Source organism: Pseudopipra pipra, chromosome 4 (assembly GCF_036250125.1).
Source record: "Pseudopipra pipra isolate bDixPip1 chromosome 4, bDixPip1.hap1, whole genome shotgun sequence".
Classification (NCBI taxonomy): Eukaryota; Metazoa; Chordata; class Aves; order Passeriformes; family Pipridae; genus Pseudopipra; species Pseudopipra pipra.
Genome location: NC_087552.1, coordinates 53,166,013 through 53,192,249, shown reverse-complemented (window position 1 = coordinate 53,192,249; position 26,237 = coordinate 53,166,013). Strand labels below are relative to the sequence as shown.

At 37.3% G+C, this 26,237-nt stretch overlaps 1 protein-coding gene across 2 annotated transcripts; it reads right to left on the bottom strand.

The window, feature by feature from the left end:
- Positions 1 to 1,126: 1,126 nt before the first annotated feature.
- Positions 1,127 to 22,753, bottom strand: RELL1 (RELT like 1). 2 transcript variants are annotated; one of them, XR_010430203.1, is made up of 8 exons: positions 22,576 to 22,753; positions 13,648 to 13,887; positions 11,853 to 11,924; positions 10,545 to 10,602; positions 7,736 to 7,975; positions 6,872 to 7,074; positions 6,284 to 6,402; positions 1,127 to 3,632 (listed from the first exon to the last, which is right to left on the bottom strand). XR_010430203.1 is itself a non-coding variant. In XM_064653047.1 (7 exons), exons 1-6 carry the CDS (start codon positions 22,661 to 22,663, stop codon positions 6,879 to 6,881), a joined length of 894 nt encoding a protein of 297 aa, XP_064509117.1. In that variant the 5' UTR covers positions 22,664 to 22,753; the 3' UTR covers positions 1,127 to 3,632; positions 6,872 to 6,878. The 2 variants fall into 2 exon arrangements, 1 of the variants encoding a protein (XP_064509117.1); XM_064653047.1 differs by lacking the exon at positions 6,284 to 6,402.
- Between the last annotated feature and the right edge of the window lie 3,484 nt (positions 22,754 to 26,237).

The window sequence follows — 26,237 nt, the reverse complement described above, 5'->3', positions numbered from 1 at the left end:
GGCGAGGAGAAACCAGGTACACTATGCTTGTCCAGTGAGGTTGTTCTACAAAGAGATTCAGAAGCAAGAGAAATGCTTTAATCCTTACCATGTTTCAAAAACGCATTGCACATGGGCTCTGTGTTCTTCATCAGTAAAATCAGATTTTATTAAACATAGAAGTAGCTCCCTGGACTGTTTTCCTACAGCAGCATGAGGGAGAATCCTGAATTTTGGAATAGTTTTACTAAAAATATAAAGTGTCTCTACTGGGGGAAAAGTAACAGAAGTATTATCCATGTAAAAAACCCAAAATCCATCTGGAAAAAAATTCTTCGTGTTTCTTTTGAGGACTTCTCTGTTTCAGTCCAGTTATAACAGAATTTCTCAAACTTTAATAACAGCAATCCTTTTGTATTTCAGCATATGTACATACCTAATAAAAAATGTGTACTATACAGAATTCTTATGTAGGAAAAAAAGGAACAGAAAAAAAAATCCCTGAAAATGAGAATCAAAGTGTGTTGAATTTCCAGAGCTGAAAACAGACCCTATGTGATACAGGTAGGAACAATGAAAGAAATTAAGAAAACCCAAACCTGCAAACAGGATGGTACACTGATAATTACATCTCAGATAGCCATAACAACTTGCTTCAAGTCTCCTTCACTATTCATACAGCAAAACCCATTTTTAATGCCATTTACAGATCAGTCATCTGTGAGAACATAATGTAACAAATTAACCACAGAAAGACACAGGCTGAGAGGAAACAACTGCAAGAGTTTGCTGTCATTTGTGATTTTTCATTCCCTACCTTACAAAAAGAATTGAGAATAATGTTGCATATTTTTTAAAAACTTAATCTCAAATATAATAAAAAGTTAAAAGTCTTCATACTTTTAATCTGATTAGATACCAGCTTGGATTAAAGCATAGATTTCCTTCTTTTCCATATAAAACATGGAACTAAAGTAATATTTGTCCTTTCTGAAGAAAATAAAACTGCTCTGAAGTACATCACACAATCACCTAACCTTACTACCTCCATAAACAAAAACTTAAGATGCAAAGAGATTGCATTGTACATTAAGATTGTGTTAAATTCCACGCAATGGATGCAGGCTTAAGGAAGTCACAAGCAAGCTTAAGAATCAATATTTTTTTATTTACTGCTTGGTAGTATAAAAGTTGTATATAAACTATTTTGTTAAAATACATTTGATATGCAAATTTAAGAAAGGCAAACTAATATAGCAATATCCATACCCCTATAAAATAGCAGTGTAGTGTTAAAGGCAGTGAAACAGGCACAGTTTCTAAATCCTCTCTTACTCAAGAAGCAATGCATAAATTCAATTCTTGAACATATCAGATCTGATAATACTTTAGTTAACCATTTTATACAGGTAAACATTTTACATATCCAACATCTTTCCATTCCCTTTATTCTACATATTTTCAATGGAATCAAAATAGAAACTACTTTTATAATAAGTAAAAAAATACATATTTCTATTTAAACTTTCTTCCATCCTTTTGACAAATTTATTTGCAGTACTAACCCATCATGTATCAAAATACAGTATCAAAATAAATCACCTTTTTTTAAAAAAAGTTTTTGGAACAGTCTGTAATTGTGTAATTCCTTTCTGAAAATTATTTGAAACTGCTTGGTTTTGCCCAATATTCCCTTTTCCCAGCAACATTTTATACTCATAGCTATCAATCTCTTGGAAACTGAAAGCTAACTACTATAATCAATACTAATTACATCTTCTAGAAATATTAGTTCTTCACACTAATAATCAAGTGAAGTTTAATGTATGCCTATAAGGTGAGCTTGGTGTTTTATGTCATACTTAAATACTGAAGAGATTTCATAAGCCAAGTTTAAATTAAGGGGAGCAGGGATGCTGAACACTCAGGTTCTGGTCCTAGCCAAACAATTATTTTGGGTTCTCAAGGACAGATGATTATCTCTAAAAACATCAATTTAAAAAAAAAAAAAAAAAAAAAAAAAAAAAAAAAAACACACAAACAAACACACATTATTTTCAAAGTTTTGGTGGGCAGTGGTGTGGTTTTTTGGCAAATATAGCATCACTGAATAGGCCCAATCAATATCTTGGGGATACAAGTAAAAGGAAGACCATCAGCAGCACATGTTTTCACCATGAGTGAAAAACTTAATGTTTCCTGACAAGACACAAGAGTATCTAATACACAAGCAAGATTAATTTTGTACACGCTGACTGTTAACACTGTATGAATTGATGAACACAATTCTCAGATATGAAGGAGAAACAGTTTAGAGCACTTGGATTAAAAAGATTGAAGGTATTAATTTAAAATAAATCAATTTCAAAAACATACGCTGATTTTCATTGAGTTCATAAAGCAGATTAAGTTACAGTTCTCACAATATAGTGCAATCTCTATTAAAATGCATTACATTAGAGCTTACATTCTTAGGCACTCAGAACAAATGTTATTTTTCAGTTTCTATTACATAGAAAAGTTTGCTAAGTATTACAGAGATTTCTCTCCCCAAAACAAGTAATAGGACAAAGCAGAGATCATAAGTAGACACAAAGAATTAACATCAAAATACCATGGTATTTTTAGCAGTAAGTCACACTTAAAATATGAAGGGAGTGACACTGGCTTAAGATTTTGGTGCCAGTGAAAACAGCTACCCTCAGTCCAATAAAGCCACTCTGAAGCAATTTAGTATATGCGCCATAAATTTTTTAATGCCAAATATTCCATATCCTTATCTAAGGGTTGAAATATGCTGCCTTAGCTTAATAAGGAACCTGTGAGTAAAAACAACAAAAAAAAAAAAGCAAAACTATTAGGTATTCTTCAAATACAAGTGAGTAGTTACAAGAAAATGGGAGAACAAAGGGCCTTGAAGAAAGTAATCTTCCCAAGAGCTCATCTAACTGCATAGGAAAATATGCTCTTCGGCCTATATTAAGTAGTAAGGGGAAGGTAAGGGGTGGGGGAAAACAACAATTTAATTTAACATCTGCATATAGCTGAACCACTCTGCTGTGACCTACCCTTCACAGAGCTTGAGGGCTTATGTACTAAAGGCACAGATGCAGATTTGGCTGACATGATTATTTCCTTGTATGTTTTACTTGGCTCCTAGCAGTTAGATTAAAAGAATATTTTCATCCTTCAAAGCCTGGCTTTTATCCTCAGCAAACACTTCTCAATTCTGGAGTGGGCAGAACAGAAGAAGAAAAATCCAGAGGGACCACTGGGGTGAACGCAGTTTATCCACGGGGTCGTTGTATTCCTCTTAATATTGAGCTCACTAGAAATGTTTGTCTAAGTACAAAAAAAATTAAAGACTTCATAAGGCTTTTACCTTTCCTATCCAAAAACTGGTATGTATGCTTTCTTTCCAAGATGAAGTCACTTGGTATGATGTCCACACAGCTCAGCAGTATTTAAGTGTCTAAATCTTACTGATTTTACTGGTCAAAACCCATTAAGTGTTCAACCTTGCATGAATGCCATCACAGAACCTGTAAAATGCTGCAGCGCCATAAATACATTTCCTTAAATAGTATGCATCTCCTGGGAGTTTTCAGTTTTCTCCAAAGTGCTCACAGACAAGCTTCTTCTAAAAGTTCCACCTGTAAGAGAAGAGAACAATTCTAAAAATAAACCTAAATAGCAAAATTAGTTTTAGGATGAACACACCAATTAAAAACTTAGCAGACGCTCTGAAGTGGAAAAAAAAAAAGCCACAATCGCGTGAAGTGGTTGCGGTGCATTCCACATTTAGCATGTGAAATCCTAAAGACAAACTAAAAATTCAGCTGGTTTTCTTGAAAAGAACAGACAAACACATGGACAAACTGACAAATCACACCACAGTGCAAAGCACTAGGAATGGAAAATGTTACACAGCTTCAGCGTACCAGTGCTTGTTTACCCAGTACTTAAAATGGATGTGCAAGAGGTCAACTCAAAAGTTTTGACTTTAGCTATCAGCTGTGTATCTACTACTTCTTTTATGTGCCACTACATATATTTTAAATAAACTTTACTGATGAAATGGAGCCTGCTGTAAACACGGACCTTGGAGACACGGAGAAGACATGCTACAACTTCAAATGATGCAGCCAGCAATGCACAGGATAAGCTGAAACACTACAAAGGTCACTTCAGAACATGTCAGTTTAGGGGAAAAAAGCCCTGAACCTGAGAACAGTGAACACAAGCAACCAGCAATACTACATCACTGAGGGACTGCCCAACTCAGGAATTCCATCTCATGCAGGAACTCTCAGTAATAGTGGTTAAAGTCACCACAAAGCACAAATCTACTGCCTCCGAATGACAGAACAAACCTTTTCCGGCAGCAGTTAAACACACATCTGTGTTTGCCTTCTTCCTCTGCATCTGAAGATTTGAGCCAAATTTCCCAGAACTATAAGCTTTTAATCAGACATTTATTGACTAGAGGCACAAAAATCTTAAATGCTGCTTATCTGTTCAGTTTCAATAAATTAAGCTACAATAATTTATTGGAAATCTGAAATAAGTAGTTTAAGTAAAGGTCTAACTAGTACCTGTTTACATGTGTACAGATTTTCATGACAGTGGATAAAAACTGATCTAGAATCGTGCTAGTAAACAGTATCAAAGCCTTTCAAGCAAGATGTTTATTTTTTGTAGTACAAATCAAAAAGGCCTGGCTAATTTCCCAGCTGATTTACAAAATAGCTCTATTGGACTGGAGAGACCATTAAAAGATTCTGCGGAGCCATTTCTCTGCTATTAGAACATTTGTTTTCAGAAGGGGCAAAACTTTAATCCTAAGGGAGGTTCTACAATAAAAAGCTGCCATAGATGGACAATTTTTTTATAGCTTTACTATCGTATCTCTCTAGAGAACAACTTATTTTTAGATTAAAATAGTAATGGTAGAACTTTTAGGTAATTACAAGAAAAAGCTTTCTTATTTAGGAGAGGAAAGAACAAATTAGAAAGAAAACTGGACTACAAAACATTTTTAGAGTGATTTCAAAACATTTTTTTCAATCAAAATGCACTGAAATTTTTCATATATGCCCCTTCCTTTCTATTTCTTATGTTTAAAGAGAAGATAACTAGCCTGCCTTCAATTAAAAACATCGTATTATAAACCATCTGATGATGTTACCATGAGACATCTAGAAAAGAAATAACAATAGTCATAGGAGCAATAAAACAATTAGCTGGGCACAGAAACGCCAATGCAGCCAGTGAAGGAAGAGGTTATCTTCTACTGCATTTAGCTAATACTGATTTTTAAAAAGGGAAGAAATAAAAAAGAAACCACAGCAACATTAAAAAAAAACCTGAGCACAAGGACGTAATTCTGAATGAGAAACTAAGAGTAAAGTTTGCCTTTCACTGACATCTGTAGATTCTTCACAGATTACACAGAAACAATGAAACAGCAGCCACTAGGCAGCTATGACTTGCAAAAATTTGTTACAGAACAAAAATCAAAACACTGGTATTGAAAAGCATTTGTCCAGTCTGGTCTTACAAATGTCCAGCAATAAAGATGCAATAGCTTATTCCAACTTTTTAAGTTTTGAAACCTGAACTCCACCTCCTTGCAATTTAGCCTATTATCTTCTTAGCCACTGAGCAAATAAAACAATTTATTTCATTACCCTCCACAACTTTTAAATATTTGGAAGCATACCACAATTCAAGTCTTTCTTCCTCTATAGCAATGGTTCAAAAAAACGATGTGACACAGCAGCCAGGCAAATACACTCTGATTAGTCTAACAGTCAAACCTGTGCTGCCAGCAAATGTTGGAAGAAGTAACCCCATTGCGTACCAGCTCTCTACTTTAATCACAAGATACTCGAGGGGGTTTGAGTCTTGTTACATATGTAAAAACAGGCCCAATTTCCTCTTGTGCATTTTCCTCTCCTATTTGAAGTTACCAAGAGTTTGAAACTGGACAGAGCTGACACAACATAATTTTATCCTTTCTCTCAGCATACAGAACACTGTGCACTTTGTTCACTATCTTCATAATACCTTTATTATGCCACCCCAGAACCTTTCTTCCTTAAGGGTCAAGTCTGAATTTGAATCACAGTGGCATAAAATCACTTTTCCCCTTCATATTATCAGTGTGTCATCAGTTAGAAGCAAACCATAACTTACAGGGTTTTTTTCCCCCCAACATTCTGAACAGTTAAAAAAACGAACACAGTCAGGGTTGCATTCCAAAACCATGCCAGACATGTTTTTGACATGCTTAATAGGGTACCTCGAGCAATTCACTGAAGTTAATGACTCACAAGAAAACCCCAACCACCTGGCTCAGTTAGATCCCTGTGATACAGGCAGTTTCATGTCTCCATTGTTATTAGTCAAAGCTCCACTGATCTATCAGAGAAGTATCCAGTAAGCAATCATCTCAATCACACAGTACAAAGCAGCAAGTACAGGGAAGAAGCACCATAGTTATTTGAGTGATACAACTGTCAGTAGACCTTGTTTGAGTAATAAGCACATTGGTACTAAATCTGAGCCATTGTTTATTGCCAAAAATTAATATGCAAATGTTTTATTTCGTGCACTAGTGATGTCGCCTCCACAAAGAAGTTTTAATTTCAACATCTACTCTAATTAAAAGGTCTGAAAAAAACAATTAGGTAAGAACTTGGTGGGTAAATAAGCTTTTACCAAGTTATCATTAACTGAGCGATCAAATATAAATTTTGCAGACTTGTGTAGAGAGTTTTGTAATTGAAAGATGAGTTTTCAAACGGAACTGATACATTTTCAACTTTACTGATTACTTCACGTATTTCACAACATAATGCTTTCAATACGAGTTCCAAATATTTGATACCTGCAGTTTACTCTGAGCTTCTCCTCTCTGAGCTTCTCCTCTCCTGCATTTCCTGTTTCACTGGCGTGGCAGGTGCTTCGCTCACTTCTTGTTTCACAGGCGTGGCAGGCATATCACCATTGACACTCTCCATGCCAGTAACAGACATCAAGCTCTTCCGTTCTTTGGAATTTGATTTGTGCTCCACTTTTGTGACTCGAAATCTTAAGGAAACAAAAGAAAGATTGAGTTTTATTTCCCCAGAGATTAGTTAGGTCATTCTCAGAACCGGTTGTATGAGAAGGAACAAATTTCCAGGTCTCAAGAACTAGACATCAGAGCAGACACCCACACAGACCCTGCTTCACTTCAGAGAAATCTTCCTTCCTATTATTACCTACATGTCTTTCTAATACTCACTACTGCCTGAATCACACTTTCTCAGGAAATTTTGTTTTAAAGCAGAATCCACAGATTGCATCCTACTTCTTAGAACAGTAATTTTCAAAGAGAACTACAACGGAAGTTAGAAATTAAAAATAACAAGGAGAATGAAGTGGCTTCTATAGTTCACACTTACTTGAGAAATATCAATTTCAGAAACAGAGGAATTTATTATGCGTGCAATCCTTGTTTCTTTTTAGCCTGTACCAATTGAGCAATAGCACTGGATTTATACCCACAGTAAATCTCCATCTTTTTACATAGTTCTTAAAAATATCACATTTATTTCTTCCAGAAATAATTTCAGTCTAATACTAACAGGGGTATGAAAAAAAAAATCACTGATGCTATAAACAGAGCTGAATCAATGGATATCTGATCCAACACTGGCCACTGTAGCATTCCTAAGAAAAGTATACAGCAAAATGATCTAAGGCTTACCTTCCCACAGAAAGGACTGTAACTTCTCCAATACGACTTCTTCTGTTCTCTTTAGATTTGTGAGCTGGCTTTATAAGGTGCCATCGTTTGTGACTACAACGAGTACAAACATCCTTTTCTACCACTCCTCCAACAGTATGGAAGTGATGGGCTTTGCAGTTGTGCTTGAATGGAACAGCACCGGGTGACAAAGGAGTCCCTGGACTCACTGGACTCTCAGGAGAGGTAGGAGATAAAGGGCTATAAGAAAATGTATAAAGGAAATTTAATGTTTACTATAAAATCCAGTTTCTTAAAAATGAAAAAAAAAAAAAGAAGATATAACCTTCAGTTAGGTTTAGTGAATAGCTAGTTTTTTTAGGGATCATTTATTTGTGAGAATGTGTGGTTTAAGATTCCCTCTGATACCATATTTTTGCAGTCAAAATCACTTCCAGAAATTAATTCATCAGCAGTCATGTGATTACAGTAACTAACACAAAGGCAAGGAAATGAAGAGAAAAAAAAAAATCAGCCTAAAATAGAAAAGAACAAGTTACATGAACTTATACTGATGAAGACATCCAATAGGCTGATTATATTCACACTTGGAGAACTATGGAAAGTATTTCAGAATTGTTACAGTATCTCAAAGAACTCCCAGAAGAAAAGCATAGTCCCATAATGAAAAAAGGCAAAACTAAAATGTCTATGACAAAAAGAAATGAACTTATCATTTAGTTTCAGGGGAAAAAATAAAATTTGAGTACCTAGAAAGAACGAAAAAGCAATACAACCACCAAAAGGCATTTGAGAATATCTAATCAAATAAATATGATTTTATTCTAAACCAGAAAAACAGCACAGATTGAAACCAGATGTACTTTTTTGAACTTCAGCATCCATTTTGACACTGTCATGCAACACATTCTCCTAAAGCAAACCAGAGCTCATGAAAGGTGAAGTAACTGTAGAGTAAGGTAGCACACCTTGTAGAAAAAAAAAAACCCAAACTAAAAAGACATATAGAAAGTTATGTATCAGTAGTTACTATGAAACTGGAAAGACATACAGAGTGTGGTTATTCTGGTCCTGATGATATTCAGTGTTTTAAATAGTTCACTGGGTAATAGAATAGAAGAATAGCTAAAGTACCCACAGACTTTAGATCACCCACAGCAACTGTAGAGGACAAGATAAGAAATTACAATGGTCAGAGGAGAGTGTGAAAGACACAGAAATCTTACTAAAAATACTGGATGAGTTGCAGTAAGGACAACACAATTTTCAGTGTTTTAGCAGAAAACCTTTACACAAACCCAGATGAAAAAGCAACTGAACAGATGATCACTTCAGAAAAAGATAATCATGAGCTGAACATGAATCATGAACATGGTCTCGCTTAAGGACAAACTTCACAGTGGAAATAACAGGAGTATAACCTGTGAACCTAAAGTTACATTACTCAGCATTAATCATGACACAGCTGATACTACTATGCAGGTTTAGGAATGTTATTTCAAGAAAAATACTAACAAACTGAAGAGACTCCAAAGGAGAACAGAAAGAACAAATTAAAGAAGTAAAACATGCTGTAGAAGACTGGAGTTACTTGGATGCTTATTTTCCAAATAAAAATATTGACAGCAGACATTTAATGGTCTTCAAATAAACAAGAAAATGCTATTAAGAAAAATAAAATCTGTTCAGTATCAGAAGCAAAGACAGGAACTAATGGCTTCAAGTGGCAGAAGTGCAGATTTTACTCAGCCATTATTATTCTATAATTAGAAATTATTTTATAGTGCACTGAAGTTAGGTACACCATGGATTTGCACTTGATTACAAAAGCTTTACAAGTATCTGTCAAATTCTGTAAGAGCAAACAATTTTTCCCTCCCCCTTACTTTTCATATTTTAATTCACCACTGAAACTATAGTCAAAAACTCCCAAAATAACATTAAACATGCCTAACCAAAATATTCAAATATTTCTACTGCACCACAGAAGCTTAAAAATAATTCTTATACTTGAGAAGAAATCCTTTTATAAGTTCAATTTTTTTTTCTTCAGTAACCAAGACTCTCACCATTAGAACAGGTGATTAATGGTTGCATACTCAACTTTGTTTTGCTAAAACTATATACTCCCACTTCTTTTATAGGTGACACAATACTACTTGAACTTCCATCTTCTCTGCCTTGAATATGAACACAGGGTTACAAATGAAGAGGATTTAAAGTAGTAGTAGATATAGTTAAAGGTACTTATGTACAGATACAAGTACTCTTACACATATGATGCATCTACAAATACTTTGACACATATGATGCATCTGTAAGGCTGAACTACTTTCTCTACATAATTATCTAAATAGGAGTGCAGTGAAAAAATGTAAGAGATAGGTCAGCCAATGTATATTCCCACAATTACAAAGAAAAAAGTAAACCAGGAGATACAGAATGAGATGCCTATTTTAAACTGACATCCACACAAATTAAATAAGTGCTGCCTCTTCAATTCAGAGTAGCTTTGGACTAAGCCACCTTCTAAGTAACTTCACTCTGAAGCAAACCAGTAATCTTTAGCTCAACAAGAAGTAAAACCGTATCGCACACCTCGAACACATACCCAGAAGTGCCAGTCACCAATCTAGGGCATATACTAAAATTTAGGGAGTCTGACACCACAGAAAATCTAAGCACTATCCTCTTAGCTGGTAGCTCAAGCAATTAATGTAGTCTTAAAAGTGTTTGTGAAACAAAATCCTTTGAAAGGGTATGTTTTTAGTTGCCTCAGGAAACATGCATTAAAATGACAAGTAATTACCTTTCGGGTTCAAAGACACTGCTATCTGCTACCATGGCCTTTAACACATCAGCATTTGCTGCAATGAGAATAAACAGAACTCTTCAAAAGTGAACAGCTCTAACTTCAGAAAAAAGAAAAAGCAAAATTTAAGTTCCTCAGAGAAATTTCATCTAAAAGAAAGATGACTGCATTATGTACATCTCCAAAAAGGCATAAGAGAAAATTACAGGAAAAAAATGTTAATATAATGCTGCAGGAATTTCTTAACATAAGCTACTAAAATTACAGTTAAAAGCTCCACCCCAGTAGAAGCCATATAATGTAGCTGTCTGCACAGAACTCTCAAACAAGATCTCTGAATCACCTCACATGTTTAAAGCAACTTCAGATTAAGAACACCGGTTTAAGTGAGCCCTAAAAAATGCAAATTAATTATCACCCAAGCACTATCAATTGCTCACATATTCTCAAACACACACAAATTACCTAATCCCAGCCTCAAAGAAAAATACACAAGCTCAAAGCCCTAACAGTTAAAAAAAATATTTAAAAAATTAAACAAACAAACAAAAACCCCCACAAACAACAAAACCCCAAAAGCCCCACACACAGACCCAAAAATACCACTTTTCCAGAGGACTAGTCTTCATTCAGAAGTAACTCAAAGCCAGTTCAATCCTTAGAACTCTGATTTATACAAAATTAAAAGGCTAAAGCTTCTTGTACTATAAAAACATCCAGTCTCCTAAAAGTTTCTTCTATTGGGCAAATACATTCTGAACTAACCAAGTATTCCATGGGGTGCTTAACTATGATTTTATTTGTTCAGTCATAACTTTATCCTTTACTTTGCACACACAGAGCATGAAGACGCCATTACTGTTAGTACACGCTATTGTCTCACTTATGCACAAACCTTTCATCAGACAAGAGCTGCAAAAATCACTTCAAGACAAAAAGGTTAATCTAGTCAAAACACAGAAGTTTCCACAGGCTTTAAACACTGACGCTAAGAAAGCAACTTTGAGCTTTTACTTCACAAACAAAGCAAAAGGTTGAAGCAAAGAAAAAAAAAAATCAAATACCCAAACAGTTAAAGTATGAGGGAATGCATGACCTTATCTTACCATACAAAATAATTCCAGGGTAAGCGAAAAACTTCCCTATTCTGCTTGAAGTTTTGCCTTGTGAAGGCAATTTCGAAGAGCTAAGCATGAACGAATCACTTATTAAATGAAAACACACACTTCAGATTATCTGAAAAAAACACATTTGTTACAGAATACCATCACAAAGGCTGATAACTTCAATGTCCCAATACTATACCTTCATTTTTCATGATGTAGTTAACTATTTGTCCCACAGTGTCACTATTCTCATGTACAGTTTCATTCATTTCTGTGCAAAGAAATAAATATGTTGTCAGTATCTTGGGTTTCTGAATAAAGACCTGAATTATTTTAAAACAAAATTTTAAAAAAGCCACAACAAAACCAAACACACCAGAAGAAACTACATTAAAAAACAAAAAGACAAGATCTATTGTCACAATGGAGTAAAAGCTTAATAAGACTTTTCAGTCCTTATTCAGGAAAAAATATGAACACAAGTTTATACATCAGCTCTAAGAAATTCAGCTAAGAATTAAATAAACGCAGTATTTTCACAAGCATATGCCAAAACTCCTTCTGTAACTACTAAGCAGGAGACAAAAAAGAGAGCATTATTTCTAATCCTAATATTAGGGAGAAAAAACCAAAACAAAACAGATCATTTAACTGTCTCAAGTCACTATTTTAAAACAGGTATTATTGGCTTCTAATATGACAAGAATTCAAGTTTTTCACCACATCTACAAGGACATAACAACTGATTACTTTAATGAAAAAAAAATCTGAAAACTTTTGGAATAGAAAGCACTCATTAACAGTACTGAAAGCTTCCACAGAATAACTTCTGAAGGCTGAAAAAGATCAGTGGGACAACTAGAACAGCCAAGAGGCAAAACTCTGCCCTTCCCTAATAATTGTTATAAAGCTTTATTAAACGATTGAGGCAAGTTTAACAGGCAAGACCCTAAATTTTTCACTGCATAGTAAATGAGTAAATCTCTGTACCCATGCTTCATCTTAACACCTGCAACTCCGCAATGTAACTTAGAAACAGCTACTTCCCAAAACTGAGATATAGGTGATGTCCCCCTTTCACTACTCTATGCCTTCCCTTGCTGTTAACACTCAGGTGAACTGACAGACCAGACAGTTGCACTCACTCCTCACATGCCCCAGGCAGTAAATGCTTAAGAACACAGCAACACATCATTACTGCACCACATGGCTCTACCCTCACCACAGAGCCACTGTAATTTACATTCATTACAAACCTACTGAAAGAAATTAATTGAAAGAAACGAAGAGGCCCAGAGTATTTACAAGTGACTTGGCTCTTGTTTTTACTTAGCCAAATGCTATACTGAGTTACTATATCCCTTCCCAAGTGATAATGCCCTTTTATTTTCCCCAAGTAAGAACAGATGAGAACAAGGAACCATAAAAACGAGGGTACAAACAAACATTAGGACAAAAATAAAGGTATCTGTAAGAAAAAATTACAAGAAGCAGACATTCCATTAAAACAGAATGCAGCTATTCAGTCCAAAGGCTTGGTTTTATAAGGAGAAGGGGAGATGACCATGACAGCACAAGAGGTGCAAATTAAGATTGCTAAACATGAAACTAAGATTTTAGGCTTTAAATGGCAGCCTTTTGCTACTCCTCACATAGAACTATGTAAAGTAATACTTTGTTGTAAACGGCATGTAGAATGCAAAATGTTATCTGGTGACTCCAACTGCACTGTGGAGTTGCAAACAAATATACTGATAACTTGATCCCTCTGTAAGCTCTTAACTGATGTTAAAGGACTTGCATGGGAAATTGGAACACTGCTAGTTTTGATTGGCAAAGATCAAAACCCAACTGGCATACAGTAATAAAGATATTTTTCTTAATATTGCTTTGATGTCAAATATAGACAGTGAAATGACAGAAATCTCACAATAAATTATTTCATAGCAGTAGCAACGTACAGAAATAGGAACTTGTTTATTAGACTTGATTACCTATTTTCTCATCAAGTTTTTCCTCTTCTACTTCTTCAGCCTCCGTTGTACAACGATAACCTTTTTTCTTAAGGACATGGCAGATAAGGATCCCCAAAAGACCCATGATGAAGAAAACAGGAACCAAAGCAAAGGCAATATACTCTAGGTGTTCAGTCTTGCCATCATTGCCATCAGTTTTAGTTGTCAAAGTAGTTGTCTGTAAATCATGGATTGACAAAACCTGGGGAGCCTCTCCATCTATGTAAACAAATAAACAGTTATCACTATAGACTGTAAATCACTTGAAAGCATTTAGAAAATTACAAGCATGTCCAAATTCCCACAGTGTCTATGCCATGTACCTTCTGTGATGATGTGGACAACACATACACTACTGGCTGAGAACTTACACCTGCAGCAGTAGAAAGTCCCTCTTCAACAAGCAATTGCAAACGTCTAACATACATTAAAGAAATATGGGTTTTCTGTAACAGTGAAGAACCAACAATATTATAGCCTGAGAGGCTTGTAATCTCAAATAGAGGGCTTGCATATTTCACAGAAGAATAACACTACCATTGTTCCTAGTTCACATCAGCAAGGAAAATGCCATACCATTCCTCCAGTCCTAAGTTCATAAAAAATTGACAACAAAATGTGGATCCTTCCCTAATATGTGAGTAAATACAGGATCTGGTATTGACCCTTGCAAAGAAAAAGTATCAGGTGTGAGAGATACAACCTTAATTTTGTTTTTGACAATGGGATTTCCCAAAAGAAAGAACATTTACCCTCAAGGTGAGCTCATTCTTTGCTTGTCTGAGATTTGGAAACCATTTTATATTTAAAATTGAAACAGTATGTGAAAGAGAATTATTTTTGTGTGCAAAGAATTTAAGTTACAGCACAGTCACACACTAACTGTATATTCATAATTAAGCATTTTTGCTTCAATTAAGCTCTGAATTTCACAGTTGTATATTCCACATTATAAACTGGGATTTTTGAACTACCAGAAGTATAGAATATTTACAGTAGAAGGGACCTCTGAAGTTCACCAGTCCAAATGCTGCTAAAAGCAGTACTGATTAGATCAGGTTGCTCAGGTAAGCTCCATCTGAATGACGAATGTTCCATATTTCTGGGCAACCTGTTTCAGCATTTGCCCACTTTTATGGTCGTTATACACAAATAAATTTAAAAAATCATGGCAGGAGGGGTTGGGACTAGATGATCTTTAAGGTCCCTTCCAACCCTTCCAACCCTATGATTCTATTAAAAAAATACTAAAGTTCTACATAATTATTTTTAAATCATCAACCTGAAACCCCATCAGCTTGACACAGCCACTGAAAACATACACCATCGCCATCCTCTGAAAGAGCAACTATTAGAAACCACTCAGTTTGAGATTCCCAGCCTACCTAATATATAACACATGTAAATGCTTGCATGTTAAGAACCATGTTTTGAGTTTGTTTTCTGTTTCCTTTTCTTCCTACATAATCTGTTTTATGATTTAGTACAACTGCTTGTAGACACATAAAACACCAATAAAAAAACCATATCAGCTACAATCTCATCTGCAGTCAACAGGTGATGACAATCTAGACAAATCCTCAAAGAACAGATGCAATATATGCAAGTTAAAAGGAGAACTGTGCCTATATCGGCACTTTTTTTCCTGACAGAATAATGTTGAAAAACTCATAATTTATCAACCGAATACTCTGTAGCACAGATTAGTCAGCTAACTGGGTTAAGATTTACAGAGTTTTTGAACTAGGCAGGAAAACATACCTAATCTTTTTTTCCATTTAAAAACACATTAAATTAACATGGATACTTCACCATACCAGTTTATATACATAAGCGTACATGCCTTTTCTTTTGTTGCCTTTAGATACCTTAAAATCCAACTCTCCCAGTAAAATTCAACAAGAAACAAATAACTTTGCAAGGCATTTTGCTTGTTACTAGTAAAACATTAAATCAATAGCAGTTCTATAAAACCACATCATTTATACAAAGTCCATAAACTGCTTGATGCCATTCATTTTTTGTTCAGAGATGTAAAAATTCACCAAAGGCAGACCAAAATATCCTAGAAGAAACTAACCAGCTGAATCAAATATTTGGTGCACCAAATATTTGGTGCTTACAAGCAGAGCAAAGCACTCAGCTCTCATTATCAAATACCCTACACAGCCTGCCCTAAAAAACCTTAGACATTATGCAAAGCCAAGCCTTGCCTATCTAAATGAGCAATATATTTTATGTCCCAAGTCATAGCTACATCATTCATTGTATGATCCCCATTCCCTTTCCCCAGAGGCACATTATGCTTATTATCAGACTACATCATTCTCACAATTCACATTGCTACTCAACGGTTTTAATGACAAGTTCAAGCCATAGCAATCTTCCTTGACTCAAGTCAATTCATAAAGGAATTAATTTGCTTCAGTGTTTTGCTGTCCTGGCATTTTTATACACCAGTCATTGTATACCAGTCTACATATCAAAATTACTTGAAGATGTAATCTAAATGAAAATATTTAGGAGCAATATTCAGCACATTTAAAGTGGTGCTTAAAAATGTAAATAATGAATTGCACTCATGCTACTAATTCAGATGCCACGTGCTGTTGTGGCTTAAAAATGAATATATGCTAGGTACTGAAGTTGAATATTGGCTGTCCTTACTTATTCTTTACCTAGGAAGTAAAATATAAAGACAGTCAACCTCAGACAAGACTTTTACACTGGTTCTAATCAGTGTTACTCTGACACAAAGGCAGTATTTGTCCACTTTAGCAACTGTTCAAGAAAATTTTACAGCACCTTTAGGAAACAGAACTTAGGAGGAAAAGTTAGCACATTAATGAAAAGATATTTCATCCTTCATTAAATTGTAACTTTTACATGGCCTAGGCATATTACTAACATCCTAGTTAAATACCATATTCCCTCCATATTAGTAAAATAATGTCTGACCCCAAAAATATGCCAAGACTACAATGTCTTCAAGGCTGGGAGAAGAATGAAGCTAGAGCAGACCATAAGCAAAGGTAATACTATGTAACAAACCTTTCCCCCTCGAGGTTTTATGAGCTCACAGAAAAGAGAGCTGGGAGCACCTTAGAGAGGTCATTCTACTTCATCCTGCTGTCAAAAAGTGAGATTAACCTAGACAATTTACCTGCCAAGCGGCTAAAGATCCTGCAAAGGTAACAGCTCACCCTCCACACCTATTGTCTTTTTCAATGCAAATGCAGGGTCAGAACAACTCATCCTTTAGTATCTACTACCACAATCTCAGACTCTGCTTGCACTGAGGTGCAGAATTATTCTTCCCTTGGTTTTAACTGCATGTACTTCAAAAGACTTCATACTTGGCACAATCACTTGGACCTCTCCAATATGAGCCACAGTTATCTCGAAGCTTTAAATTTTTATTAATATAGACAATTCTCGAACTTTTCAAAAAGCACATGAGAAATTTCTAGAAATATTTAATGCTAATCTTATCTTGCTTGAAAACCTACTCAGATTCTTGAAAAATAAATCCTTTTAATAACAAAGATCAAAACTGTTTAGATCTTATATAAGCAACATACAACAAATCATTAAAATAATGCACTGTATTTTTCTAACTGCTCTATACTAAATCTAAGCATAATCTACATCCAGCTAATTACTTCAAGCACATCCCACTTGTTTTTGTATTGTTTAATTTACAGAAAGTGGCCCATAAACAATGATGTAATCTTCTCTCTGCTCTACTGATAAAGAATCCTATTTGGTTACTCTGGATTTTGCTCATTATGCCCATGTCCTTTATATCTTATGGCATGCCTTTTAAAGAGCTTTGTTTACATTTTATGAATTTGATTTTTCTAGCAATCTACCTGCTAAAAATAAGTACATATATATATGTATTCGCTATTTTCTTCTCCATGAAGTTCAAGGAGTTACAGGATCATATTTCCTCTCTCAGGCATGAAAATGAAACATAGCTATCAATCTCACAGTGTACAGAAACAAACTATTGTTGGTCTTAACATTAATTAATATTTAAAGTAATTAAATATGATCATGTACAACCTATTTAAGTACAAGACAAATGAAATATTCAGATATGGCACATGATCTGCTCAAACATCTCAGCTAAGCATAGCTGGAAAACATGCCTCGGTAGCAACATCAGTTTATGCTTTTCTCTCCCTCCTCACCACTAACATGCCAGTCCTCACATCTGCAGGAAAAGAGCAGTCACTTAAGGTTCAAAATAATTAGACAGGATATGGCTTCCATGGGTGGGTTTTGATTCTTTTTTTTTTGCGGTTTTCTGGCGATTTTTTTTTTCTTTTTCTTTCTTCCATACCTGGATCACCTCTAGTTCAATGCACCAGGCAGACCTACACACTGTTAGAAGGGCATCATCAAAGCACTGATGAAGCTGGCAATGCCACAGGCAGGAATGGTCAGGCAGCCTGTAAGCCCAGCTCCCCTGCAAGGAAAAGGTATCTGATGATCATATTTAGTGCTTCATCCTCTCCTGGCTCTAAAGGAAGTATATTCTAAACTCCATTAAACTCTAGTGAGACTTCTTACCTCCAGGCCAGACATCTAAGGCGGATGGATCATGGAATGATTTGGATTGGAAAGGACCTTAAAAACTATGTAGTCCGAACTCCCCTGCCATTATCTGGGACACCTTCACTAGATCAGGATGCTCAATCTGGATGTGTTCTTTGATTTATAGCATTCATTTTAAGTATCGTTTAAAATAAAACTTTTTTTCATTTTAAATTACCTTTAAGTTCAGGCATAAAAATAAAAACCCCCTGTTTATTAGCTCAATTTCCTAAATACACACTAAATACCTCACTCTCAGGAATTTAAGAGAACTAACTTTATTTTTAAAAACTTAATTTGAGTTTTAGTGAAATTAATTAAATACCAGCTTATATTTCTTGGTATTTTAGGCGTGGTAGATATTTTCTTAAAAGAAGAAAGTTCTAAATCAGCTAAAGACTTTCATTCAGTACATTCAACTTATTCAGAGATATAGTAAACCACCCTAATTAGAGCTGCAGTAGAGGTTTCTACTATCAAAGTTGAATTTCATTTTTTAGATTTTTAATTCAAGTGCTTAGCAGTGAAATCGTCTAGGCAATTCATTTACTCTGATGGTAATCATGTACTTATTTAATACAGGTTTTTAGTTATTTTACCAATAATAAATTGAATAAGAACAGTTTGATGCAACTTCAAATTAAATACACTTTTTACAAGTTATCCGATTTAAACAGTATTTATCTGTTGTGAATACTACAGTCAAATTGCTTTTGCAAAACTAAGCAGATGAAATAACAAGGAATTTCAATCACAAGTCAAAATACACCACTGCCCAAAACACACACAAAAATATTCAGGAAACATTTGGGCTTCTCTGCCTTATTAGTACGGTGGTAGCTACAGAAGAGAGCAGACAAACTAGAAAAGTCAGTAAAGACAACAGGTTGAAAAATACTTATTTTCTAGAAGAAAAAACTCTTAAGTGAAGAAAACCTATTGCCTGCCACTTGCTTTGTCTATTGTTCAAGGAAATTGTACTTCAGGGAATATGCATAAACTCAGTAACAAAGGAAAACCACCTATCATCGAAGAAGAACATTCAACAAGTTTGTGAATTCCGCTCAACTTCTAGCTTCCTTGTAGTAATCAGAACCTACAACCATAAGTGAAATAAGCAGGAAACATGGTGACAAAAAGGAAGCCACATGATGAAAGAACATACTGACAACTAACAACAGCACTGCCAACTGCCTTAGAGGTTAAGTAAGGTTGATTAGGAATTGCTGTTAAGAACAGACTTCAAAACCTTCATTAGATTTGTCAAAAGCAGTATCTCAAGAAAAGGAGCAGAAGAATCAACCACATTTCTTTGGAGCACATTTCAACTGCAGACATACGCAGCAAGTCTCAGGGAGGACCCACCTGCAGCATCCTTGCTACCCAACACTGTGCTCACGACCACAAGCCAGCAAGTTTTTCATAGTACCTCAGGCTTGCTACACGTCCTTACATTAGAGACAGTCTTCGGCTCACTGAAGTCATTACAATAATTATGACTGAGGGCAAATTTTGCAGTGGGTCTGGAAGGAGAGTGTTCTACTCTGAAAGGCAAGTCTCCACCCTGACAAGTTCTTTACTAATCCCAATTTTTTCTGAATTACACACCCTATCAAGACACTTCCAGTGAATTGTCTGCAAAAAGTTTTAGGCAGTCTTCTCTGAAACCCTGGAGGTGGGGGTTCAGAGAGGAGATACCTGCTATGAAAGGACAGCTCCTTTTCACAGCAAACAAACTACAGCTAAAAGCATTACTGTATAATTCACATAACTCTCAACCATTTTAAAGCATTGCAATTTCTACACTGCCACATAGAGCTTGTTAGGAACTAAAAGGGAAGACCAAACCTAATAAATCATCTTGTCAGTCATCCAGCCAGTCTAAACAGTCACACCATGAAGGCATCTGATACTATTCAGAATTCAATGAGAAAAAAAAATAAATTAAGAATAACTAGAGAAGTTCTGTCCGGTTCAGAAAGGGAAAAACTGAAATATTAAGGGAAGTAACAGAGATTCAGTCCATTCTTTGTGAGGCACAATATGTGGTTGATAATGCTGCACAAACATATACAGAAACAAAAAGCTCACGTTCACTATTTACCAGTGCTAAAATTGCAGTGCATATGGTGTAATTGCTTCGATGACTACTTGAGCAGCACATAGCTCCTACTGCAAAAACACAGAGAATTGATGCTTTGCATTTCCACTTCTGTTGGAAAACTTTTCCTCAAATCTCAATTTTCAAATAAAACACACACTGCAAACAGCCACCATGTGCATTTAATAAAGCACACTTCACCAGTTTGGCTGTTAAAAAAATAAGTACAATCCTTCCTGGACACATCAGATACTTAAAACTATTGCATATCACAGATAAATTTACAAGTGCAATCAGCATCTAGTGAGCAGCATTAAATCAATGCTACCAAGCACATTATATCAATGCATTTACACAAGCTAACAACCCTCACTAGTTTACAGGAGTCAAAAATCAATTTTAACCAAAACCAGTATATCTCTTGTGTAAAGAAATATACTGTGATCTTGTGATACAGCAGACATATTGACAGCAAGCCGCTTGTCAAGCTCAGAGGAAGAACAAAATTCTTTCACATATTTCACATTTCTTGCTATTCTTGTCAACTTTTAGCTTGCAGAAGTTGATTCTATTCATCTAGATATACCAGACTAAATTGATGCTATCATTATTAAATCCTACAAAGGCACATCCCATACTAACAGTCCTCCAACGTAACTGCCTTCAAGCTCAATAGAGCAATCCTGAGTATAAACACTTGTAGAAAGTCAATATAAGCCTATGAATATACAACCTTTGGTTTACTAAAACAGCTGTTAACACTCTCTTCAAAATGCCAGTAGTAGGCAAACTGCGTAATCCCAACATGTAAAAACATGCAGTAATATTCTGAAGTAACAACCACCAAAGGACAAATTATTTTTTTATCTGTTAAAAAAAAAAAAAAAGAGAGTAATGATCAAGAAGAGAAGAAAAATCCACAACTCCTCTCCCACTCTTGCCTCTGCACACAAAACCTAAAAACCAAAAAAGAATTAGAGCCTCAGGCAGCACTAGCTACCAGTCAACACATCTGAAACTCAAGATGCCTAGTGGTACTTATTTCTTTCCACTCTCCCAAAGAGAAGGATGGACTGGATGATAAGCCTTCCATTCCTCTTGCTTTCAGAAAACAAACAGCAGGTGGTAGATACCTCAAACCTTTCTGTCCAACCTGGCCTGCACCAAGAAATATATAGATGTACAAAAAGCACAGAAAAAGTAGAAACTAGAAACAGTTATTATCTAATTTTTTGCTAGTAGGTATGGCCATCTTAACTCTTTCTATTAAGTTTAAAGTTTACTCTGAAACAAGCTGGTACACTTACCCACCACATAAAAATGAGCATCAATTTTTAACATAAGTGTTTGAGAAGCACAGACGGTGCACAAAAAAGCACTTCAGACTACACAGGCAACAAATTCAGTTTCACTTATACATTATTAGTACCATAACAGTTGGGGTTAGACATAAACAAAAAAAATGTAATTTTGAGCTAACTTCTGCTGACCGTATGTGTGCGAGTCTTTGGAGTTCTCAAGGGTGACAGTCAACTTAACTTCTAAAACCCAAACGCTAAGCCAAGTTTAAACTCACGAGAGAGGCTGAAGTAGAAACAATTCTTTAATGCACTTCTATCTTAAGAGACATCCAATTCTGGAATAAAAAAATCAACTTCGGAGGAGTCGCCAGCCTCGAGTTTGTACAGCTCATTACAGTCTTTTCTTTCTATTTTATCCCGCAACTCGTGGCCGCAACTACTCAATCCACAGGCCGGGGCTGTCGCGACACTAAGAGTCCTGTGACCGCGGAGGGCACTCGCAGCCCGCCCGAGCGGGACACGGGAGCGCCCGCCCCGAGAGCCCCGCGGACAGGCGGGAGAAACCTCAGCCGCTGTCACCGCGGAGGCTCAACCCCCTCCCTGCCCGGGCTGCCGAGGGCCAGGGCGGGGGGCACCGTACCCGGCCGTGCCGCTCAGCCGCGAGCCGCGCAGGATCCGAATGCCGGGGATCCCCCCGTAACCCGCCCCGGCCCCGGCCGTGAGAGCAGGGAGGCTCCCGGCAGAAGCAGCGGGGTCAGGCGAGGCACCCCAGCGGCAGCAGAGGCTACGCTGCTCAGCGAGGTCACAGCCCTCGGAGAGGCTCAGGGGCTGCCGGCGGGGAGCGAGGGGGTCCCGGGCTGAAGCTTGCCCCCGCGGAGAAGGACCGAGGCCGCAGCGACCCACCGAGAGCGGAGCTGCCGCCCAGCCAGGCAGCCGTGGAGCCCAACGATGCCGCAGTCGGCGGAACCCCGCCGGTCACTGCCGGAGCCATTCCCGGCGCCTCGCCCGCGCTGCTCCGCGCTGGCAGCGGCGTCGCTGCCGCCGCCCCGCCTGGCGCGGCCCAGCCCGGCCCAGCGCCGCCGGGCGCGCCCTGCCCGCACTGCGCCTGCGCGGGGCCGCCGACCCGGTCCGGGGCGGTGCTGCCCCGCAACGCCCGCCCTGCGGGTGCGGGCGGGTCGGCCCGGCTCGGCCCGGCGTTGGGGAACGGGGCAGGCCGTGCCTACACACAGCAGCAGGGGTTACGCCGAGGTCGCCCCCCGCCCTCAGGAGCAGTTTAATATTGCAGCTCCCAGACGTGGTTTCCTGAGCCCGGCCCCCTCAACCCTGCAGTATCAACGCTGGGGCGCAGCGAGGGGGCAAGATGGGCGCGGAGTATCGTGTCCTAAAGGAGATGACTTCTTGATACTCCTGCTTTGCGTTTGTCGTTTGCTGCAAAGCACGTGGGGTGCAGTGCCACCCTCAGGGGGGTGCCCCTGGGGGAGCCTCTCACCCAGGCAGGTTTGGGGGTGTCTCCCTTGACAACAGTGGGTTTCAGCTGCGGCCAGGCAAGGCTTCTCTGTCACTGCCCCCCCTGTGGCTGTGCTCGCCGTGCGGGACCTTCCTCGCTGCCACGGCGTAGCAGGGCTCAGGGCTGAGGAGATACGGCTGAGGACAATCACTCTTCACCGGAGCCCCCCGACACCCGCATGGGGCCGGTTTGTTATCAGAGCTGCACTGGAGCTGCTTACTGTAAGGGCAGAGCAGTGCACCTGCCCTGAGGGGCCACAGGTCCTGTGGAAGTCGTTGCCACCACGGCAGCATTCACGCAAGTGTTCAGAAACAATTCTGGTGACCCAAAATGTGACCCTGCATTCACAGTCCCTTAGTGCACAGGGACGTTGCTCCTGCTTACCTCATCTTCCCAGCTGAACTCCAATTTAGATCTATAGTCTGGTAAACTGGCTCCCATGCTTAGACCTTGGCCCACTTTGTATTTCAGCAACTGCAGCTGGACTTTTCTACTGACATAGCAGGAAACAAAAGCCATATCCTTGTATCAAGGCACAGGCAATTATACCTTAGAGTTTAAATGCTATAAGTTATTTTAATCTAAATAATTTATTTAGTTAGTTTTACTCATGTTAAATACCCAAGGGAAAAAAAAACATGCATTTAAGAAACAATATTGCAGTGATTATAAATGCAGGTACATTACTGAATGTTTTTTTCACCTGGCACCAACGTTGTGTGCAGAAATACCCTTACTGGCCCCTGACTACACCTATCCACAAGCAGATTCCCAATACCAGACTGCCAATTTCTTGTTTGGGACAATCACCCTATCTCACATTTCATCCCCCCACTATCCCCCAGTCTTCTAGTAAAGAAAATATGCAGAAAATTAGGTTCTCAAAAATAGTATGTCAGTACCATTTATGCACTTGACAAAGATAAAGCACTCAGGAAATAACCTTTTTCTCTGTGCTTGACTGTCAGCTCTATTCATGGCACAAACTGTAGCCACTACCTATTATACAATAATTTTTTCAGACATACACATATTAAAAGATTATGATGATTCAGTATCTGAGATAAACGTGGACAAGCAAAAAGTAAAAATGCTTTTGGGCATTTGGTCTTTTATGGTTTTGCGCACAAGGGAAAAAGACTTTTCCAGAGAATAAGCATTTTCTGAGTCTAGTGACAGAGCACTATTAATTGTTTAGATACTTGTTCACATTTCCATTTGTAGGATCTATTAATACTATGATTTTACAGTTGTTTTCACAATTCAAAGGTGAGTCCTGATGGGAGCAAATTCTGCAACACTTTAGCTGCGCTTTTGGCTGATCAGCAGTGTCCAAGTAGAAAAGGTAGTACAGCAATCCTGAGAATAGATTATGCAAGCCATTAGAAACAGTTTTGAATAGGTAATGAAATGTTAAAGCCCAATTAAAAACAAAAACAACAACAACAACCAAACAAAAAACCCACAACAATAAACAACCTGAAGCTGCTGAGTAGAGTACATAAGCAGAACAAGTAGGGATTGCTGACTTTCTTTCTTTTTTTTTTTTTTCAATTTTAACCTGTGTATCAAATCAAATTCTTAGCCTAAAGGAGTTCAGGAATTTAATGAATATGATGTTTATAATCGCACATGCCTCTTCTCAGTCAAGTAGATAACCAAGAACATGTAATCTCAGATGTCTTCTTACTTGAAGACTTGGGGGGAGACTTACCTGTTTATTAACAAAACTAATGAGGAATGAGCCAAACTGTCCTTTTCAACAGAAAAGGAAGTCAAGCAGCGGGACACAGGGTTCTTCGTGCTTATAAAAATAATTCTTGCTTCCTCTTGGGTGTTCTACAGAAACTACTGCTGCTGCTCACCTGAGCTGCCTCTGCTCTGTATCTTAAATTTTGATTTATGCTTTTTTTGAGGGTGTGGTTCTGTGTCAACTGCCCTCAGTGTCACAAAGGAGACAGACTCAGGGAGACAGTCCTCCTTTTCTCTTGGATTAAGTGTATCACTGCAGTTTCCAACTCATAGGTAATGGCAAAATGCAGCAGGATTACTGAACCGTATCTGCCTCCATGAAACAAACTTTCCAGAGGTAGGCTTTATCTCAGAGTCTCTCTCTGACTTCAGAAAGAAAGATGGTACTTGTTTTTTCTTTTAGGGTTAGAGAATTAATCTGGGTTTACAGCACAGCTCACAAGCAGTGAACTGGCATAATTTTTGAGGCAGTAATTTTCTGCCATTCTTCACCCACTGGAACAAACACCCCTGGGCACATGGGAACTATTAAATTAGCTTTACCACTAGAAGATCTGTGAAACCACCTGCCAGCTTTTAGGGAAAATAATAAATCTCATTCAAAACACAATAACACTTCCTTAACAGTCTCAAAACTAAGTTGCAATAAGGTTTAATTGGCCCAGTGTATGTCAGTTATTTCCTCAAGATTTTTATGTTCCTATTACTAGAGAATGCAATGAGTTAGGAAACATAAGCAGTCTTTCTATTGCAAACCAGTCAAGAAATTTTCTTTAAGTAGTCTTTGACTTTACCTACTACTAATTCCTAATTTTTCATCTCCAAACCAAATTTCACTATTGACTTTCTTTATTGGAAGACTTGTTCTGGATTTTCATTTTTATTGGAAGGAATGCCTGAACAGACCAGTCAACTATCTATCCTCATTTGTAAAAGTTACAGAAAGAATAAACATTGGGAGCATTAGTAGAAGACAGGAACCCATTGCTTTCACATGTTAAGTAACATGGTCAAATGTCAAAACAAAGTGACACTGGAAATCTCACAGCAGGGTGCTAATTCCACAATTAATTATATATGTATATATAATTATGTATGCAAAAATACCTCAGTGTAAAACTGATCAAACTTGAATATATGAAATTCTTTTTGAAAATCAAATGGTACATATTCCCATATAATTTAATTGCTCAGTTTTATCACTGGAATTACAGTAAAGACATGTACCTCTTTGTTTTCTAAGGATTCTTTCTACAAGCATTCTCTGTATATGTTATCTATACTTCAAGAACTGAGATGATGAAGA